This window comes from Neltuma alba, unplaced genomic scaffold (assembly GCF_004799145.2).
Source record: "Neltuma alba isolate B1F8T4 unplaced genomic scaffold, ASM479914v2 tig00003251_pilon, whole genome shotgun sequence".
Classification (NCBI taxonomy): domain Eukaryota; kingdom Viridiplantae; phylum Streptophyta; class Magnoliopsida; order Fabales; family Fabaceae; genus Neltuma; species Neltuma alba.
In genome coordinates, this window is record NW_021633207.1 from 41,234 (window position 1) to 47,293 (window position 6,060).

The 6,060-nt window shown below is 36.6% G+C and overlaps 1 protein-coding gene across 3 annotated transcripts; it reads left to right on the forward strand.

The window, feature by feature from the left end:
* Positions 1–314: 314 nt before the first annotated feature.
* LOC114741051 (TMV resistance protein N-like) lies at positions 315–6,060 on the forward strand. 3 transcript variants are annotated; one of them, XM_028929313.1, is made up of 5 exons: positions 315–866; positions 1,131–2,202; positions 2,326–2,619; positions 2,710–4,150; positions 5,677–6,060. In XM_028929313.1, the coding sequence occupies exons 1-4, from the start codon at positions 370–372 to the stop codon at positions 4,111–4,113; spliced, it is 3,267 nt and encodes a 1,088-aa protein (XP_028785146.1). In that variant the 5' UTR covers positions 315–369; the 3' UTR covers positions 4,114–4,150; positions 5,677–6,060. The 3 variants fall into 3 exon arrangements, with proteins under 3 accessions (XP_028785146.1, XP_028785147.1, XP_028785148.1); XM_028929314.1 differs by lacking the exon at positions 5,677–6,060 and adding an exon at positions 5,451–5,502; XM_028929315.1 differs by lacking the exon at positions 5,677–6,060 and having other exon boundaries at positions 2,710–2,799; positions 2,954–3,091.

The window sequence follows — 6,060 nt, forward strand, 5'->3', positions numbered from 1 at the left end:
AGTTCATCAGTAACTAGCCCTAGTTTAACATTTTAGATTAGAGGATAACAACCTATCTTATTGACTACCGAGTCATAAAGTTGCACTCTTTTGATGATGAAGATTGTCAAATCAATCCCTCCTTCCTGGAAACTGCATGGCATCCACAAACACGCCTACTCATTAATTGGCCTCACTTTTGACTGGCCCACTTTTGACTAAAGAATTAATTACATCCTTCAAGGAAATTACTAAGCCTATCAAAACATAACCGCCTATCCTGTATCTTCGTCCGCTCATCTGCATCCTATGACACTCCATCTCTGATTTGTTTCCAAAAAGTTCTCAATACTACGCAGTGCTCTCCCCGCTGCTTAATCAGATAGAGATATGGCCCTTGTTGCTGCTTCATCCTCTTCCTCTGCTCAATCCGTCGCCAAGAAGAATGACGTTTTCATTAGCTTTAGGGGTGAGGACACTCGCTCCAACTTCACCATCCATCTTTATGACGCTTTCTGTAGAAAACAAATTAGAACCTACATGGACTCCCAACTTGTGAAAGGAGATGAGATCTCACCATCACTTTTGCAAGCTATCGAGGATTCATATGTATCAGTGGTGGTGTTCTCTGAAAATTATGCTTCTTCAAGATGGTGCTTGGATGAACTCGTCCATATACTCCATTGCAAAAGAGTTCAAGGACAGATTGTTATTCCTGTCTTCTATAGAATCGACCCATCTCATGTACGCAAGCAGACCGACATTTACAAGCAAGCATTTGAGATATATGAGAGAGATCTCAAGGTTGACCAACACAAGATGCAAATATGGAAGCAAGCTCTCAATGAAACTGCAAACTTGGCAGGTTTTGACTCTCACACGTTCAGGTAATTAATAAACTCATTAATTTTCTTCCATTCACAAATGATGGTGTTTGCAGAGATTTACTTGATGCATCAAATGATTTAAGACTTCTATTCAATTTTTGGTAAGCATTTTTAGGTCTTTATCATTTATCATTTATATTTATACACTATACAGTTTATTCTCTGTGTATTTATCACTTATCACTTATCATTTGTTTTTAATAAATTAATTTTTTCTGCTTAATTGCGCTCTTCCTTTTTTGCCTTTTATTTTTCTTATGTCAGGGATGAATCCGAATTGCTTCACAAGATTGTCAAAGACATATTGCAGAAACTGAATCACAAGTACTCCCCAGCTGAACTAAAAGGACTCATAGGCATTGAGGACAACTGCGCCGAGATTGAATTATTGTTGAAAGATGCCAAAACAAAAACCATTGGAATATGGGGCATGGGGGGCATCGGCAAGTCAACCATTGCCAAAAATATATTTTTAAAATGTTCTTCCGACTATGATCGTTCTTGCTTCTTGGAAAATGTAAGAGAAGAGTCTAAAAATGGACTAACTGGATTACGCCATAAATTTCTCTCTCGTCTGCTAAGGGATGATCTCTTTATGGAAACTGCAAGCTATTTTCTTGAGTCGAGCCTTAGTCGTATGAAGGTTTTTGTTGTTCTTGATGATGTCAGTACGGCGGAGCAATTAGAATATTTGGTTGGAGAACCTTTTTACTTTGGGCTAGGAAGTAAAATTCTCATCACAACGAGGGACAAGCATGCGCTCAGCAAAGGAGTTGATGTAATATATAAGGTTAAGGAATTGAAGTCCCACCGATCCCTTGAACTTTTCAGCTTGAATGCCTTCAGCGCTAGCTTGCCTATAATGGGATATGAAGAACTAACAAAAAGGGCAGTTGTTTATGCACAAGGAATTCCGTTGGCTTTAAAAGTTCTGGGTTCATATCTTCGTGGAAGAAGTGAAGTTGAATGGAAGAGTGCTTTGAGAAAACTTGAGAAGAGTCCTCATAAAGATATCCAAAAGGTGTTAAGGTTGAGTTATGATGAACTGGATGATGAGGAGAAGAAAATATTTCTGGACATCGTGTGCTTTTTGAAGGGAGAATCGACAGAACTTGTAATCAGTTTATTAGATAGCTTTGACTTCTCTGGAGCAATCGGCATAAGAACACTCCATGACAAGGCTCTCATAGATGTGCATTATGATATTGTACTAATGCATGATTTGATGCAAGAAATGGGGTTGCAAATAGTTCGTGAAGAATCTAATGGTAAACCAGAAAGACGTAGCCGATTATGTGATTCTAAAGAAATTTACGATGTCTTAGCTAACAATAAGGTAACAAATCCCCCTTTCTTTTTTTTTTTTTTTTAAATATCATACGTGACTTTATGAATGATGTGATATGAATGTAATATCATGTGATTTACTTACTATGGTTTCTTTATTCTCTTTTTTAAGGGATCAAAAAAAATCGAAGGAATAAGGTTGGATGTTTCTCAGATTAAAGATCTACATTTGGAAGCTGACATTTTCAAGAAGATGCCTAATATGAGATTTCTCAAATTTTATTCTGGCAGTGGCTCAAGTCATGTGCACCTTCCAAAAGGTCTCAAATTTCTTCCTAATAAGATAAGGTATCTAGAGTGGTATGGATTCCTACCTAAAGCTCTGCCCTCCACTTTTTGTCCTGCACAACTTGTTAAGCTCTGCATGCGCAATAGCCATCTACAAAAGCTTTGGAGCGGAGTGCAGGTATGTATAAACTTGTTTGTGTTTCGTGTTTTTCATTCAGTTGAAACTTCTTGATGATCTCATTGGAACTGTCTATCTTTGTCGGTTTAGGATTTTGTGTGCTTACAAGAGATAGACCTCAGATATTCCAAACAGCTACAAGAGCTGCCGAATCTCTCCAAATGCTTGGACCTCAAAGTGGTATGTCTTCAGGGATGCAAAAGTTTGTGCTCTGTTCATCCCTCAATCTTGTCTCTGCACTCGCTTGCTGTTTTGAACTTATATAACTGCAAGAAACTTGAGAGTCTAAAAAGTGAGTTGCATTTAAAATCTCTGAACCATATCAATGTGATAGGGTGCTCGAATCTCAAGGAGTTCTCAGTGTCATCGGATGAACTGAGAGAATTGTATTTAGAATCAACAGGAATTGAAATGTTGCACTCGTCTGTAGCGCGTTCAAGTAAATTGAAACAGATTTGTCTTGGTGGCTCGAGACTCGTGAACCTTCCCAACCAATTATCTTGCTTGACTAGTTTGACGTTTCTTAGGCTCTCCGACTGTGAAGTCATTGATGATTTGAAGCTACATATCTTTTTCGATCGCATGTTGTCTTTAAGAGAAGTGTTGTTGGATAGGTGCGGTAACATAATTGACCTCCCCAGTAATACTAAGCATCTTTTAGGATTGGAATTGCTTACCCTACGGGATTGTAGGAGGCTTCGTTCTTTACCAGAACTCCCACCATCCATTACAAACCTGCAATGCGATGATTGCAAGTCGTTGGCAATTGTGTCAGCCTGTAGACCAACAAGCGGTGGCCCATTATGCTTCTCATTCCAGAACTGTGTGCAACTGAATGAACAATCGCTTCACAATATCATGGAGGCTGCTGCCTACTCTCTGACTTATTATTTATTGCATAAACATAAGAATCCCAGGCCTCATTGTTCGATTTGTGTTGCTGAAAGCAGAGTACCAGAGTGGATCAAATACAGGGCAGCACAAAGCTCCGTGATTGTTGAACTCCCGCGAATTTCAGACTTGGAGGATTTCTTCTTCTGCGTTGTACTTGGTGGTCGCCCAGAAAGTAATTTTGACATTTCTTTGAAATGCACATGCTACTTGGAAGGTTTTGATGCGGCACATTCAGCACTTCGAGTGGCTTTTACAGATATGAAATTTGACCATCTTTTTATATGGAATGAAAACTTAGCAGATAAAGGGGTAATGGATGAAATTAGAAGAAGAAATCAACAGTTGTTCACTACCATAAAGCTTCGCTTTGAATTCTCTGCTGTAATTTATGGGTTTGGAAAGTCAATGATCTCTGGCAAAAGCAAGTTAATGATCAAAGAATGCGGGGTGAGGCCAGTATCTGTCTCAGAATGTCAGAAATTTGTTGAGCAAATGGAAATGGGGAGGAAAAGGCAGAGGCCTCACGATGTTGAAGAGCAACAACCACCGCCTCACTTAAAAAAAATGGAGTTTGACAAGGGTGCACGTGCCAGCACTTAAAGTGGATATAATCTGAACGCCGTTCTTCATTCTTTAGGCAAGTAATCTCTCTCTCTCTCTCTCTCTCGCCCCCTCCCCGTGTGTGATTGTTTTATCTCCCTATTAGGCTCCTATTTCTGCATTTTCCTCGTGAATGGTTTTATATAAAGAAGGACTCGAAAATCTATTTTGAAAAAAGAAAAAACTAATAAAGCAAGTGAGATTGTCTTTCATACACTCAAGCTATTTTTTTATACTTGAACAATCTAATTCTAATTGAACTAGGCTTTAACGTAAGATTCCTAAAATTTATGGATTAGTTTAATTGAAGGAGACTAGTTAAAGTGTTTCACTGGTATTTTTAAAGGAATTTAAAATATGAAAGAAGAAGAAATAAGGAGAAATAGGTTAAAAATAAAGTATTATATAATTAAACAGGTTAGCCAGCTTTGGTCAAAGCACTATGTTACGACCGGCATCAATCAACATTGTCAGTGGCGTTAAAATTAGGGGAAGAAAATTGAACATAATTGAGGTTTTGAGGACATTTTTTGAAGCTTGCTTGTATAAGCTCGCTGCTCTGGATGTTTTCCAATTGTTCTGTCTCTATTGGGTTTCTATTTTTGCATTTTATTTTTCTCCTAACTTAAGAGCAAATGTTTATCATTTAATTTGTTTGTCTATTGAGTTAGACATGAAAGTGCATGTTAAATGGTTTGAAATCACAAGCAGATGGAACACAAAACTCTCTACTTGTAAGAAAATATTTATGCCACTAGATTACAATGTGATTGACATTATTTTACTTAAATGATATTAGGAGAATTGAACTATTTCTACATCAAGAACCTCATGCTTAGAAGCACCTTGTTTAGATTCCTCTTAAAGGTTTGCTTGTGCAACTTGTTAATGCATATTAAATTTTGACGTTAAAATTCATTCTGTGAATTTTATTTTACTTTTTCTCTTCTATTGATGGAAGTGATTCTTGATTTTTTGAAAGCAGATTGTCTTCAATTGTAGATTTTGATTTAAGAAAAGGGAAATAAATTTATACTATCTACGCATTACAATTATTTTAACAACATGCAAATTGCAATGTAGGATTCAAAATAATCAATCGTAAACCCTACCTAACATTGTTCTTTTTCAGCTTCTTTTAATACCCCATCCAACTCTCTTGTTAGCAGGATTTCTCTTGTAGTATATCACTTATAGTAGTTTCTCACATACGAAAGAAATTATTGAATACATAAAATCTTTCACTTTTACTCTTATAAAATAGCTAGTATATTTTTTTCTCACTTATTCTCTCTTTCTCCACCTTTACATTTATCTCCCTTAATTAATAAGGACAGGATTGGAAATGAAGCATAAGAAGAGATAAAAGTGACAAATAAAAAGGATCAACATCCCTTCCTATAAGTGCCAATTAAAAAAGAACGAGAGTGGTAAGACTCAGATCCAGCAATTTTAATGGAGCGATGATTAGCAGGTTATCATTATAATTGAGAATATTAATTTTCTTTTTTCCCTTCTTCTTTTGTCACCCTCTCACTTTGTTTAGTGGTTGCATTCTTACAGGTGAAGTGTCAGCTGAGAAAAAAGAGAAGCATAAGGAGAAGTTGAGCATTGAATATGGCTTTTGTTGGTTATAAAGAGTAATTTGAATTATGAGAAAACAGCAATGTACATTGCTGGTTACTAGCATGCTCCAGGGACATAATCTTGCGTAGCTGGGTTGTTTTATTGATAATTTGAAATACCATATTTGTATGATTTTACCCAAGTATCTTAAGGATGTAAATGACTCGGTTGAAGATGTTATAGACTTGTTCTTCGGATTTTGTCAAGTTCTCAGAGTGTTTTCATTTGATAAAAAGAGTGTTTTGAATTGAAGATGTTGCAGACATTAATAGTATCTCATGGTTGTTATTATTATTAGCAAAGCGTTCTATTTTAATTTGA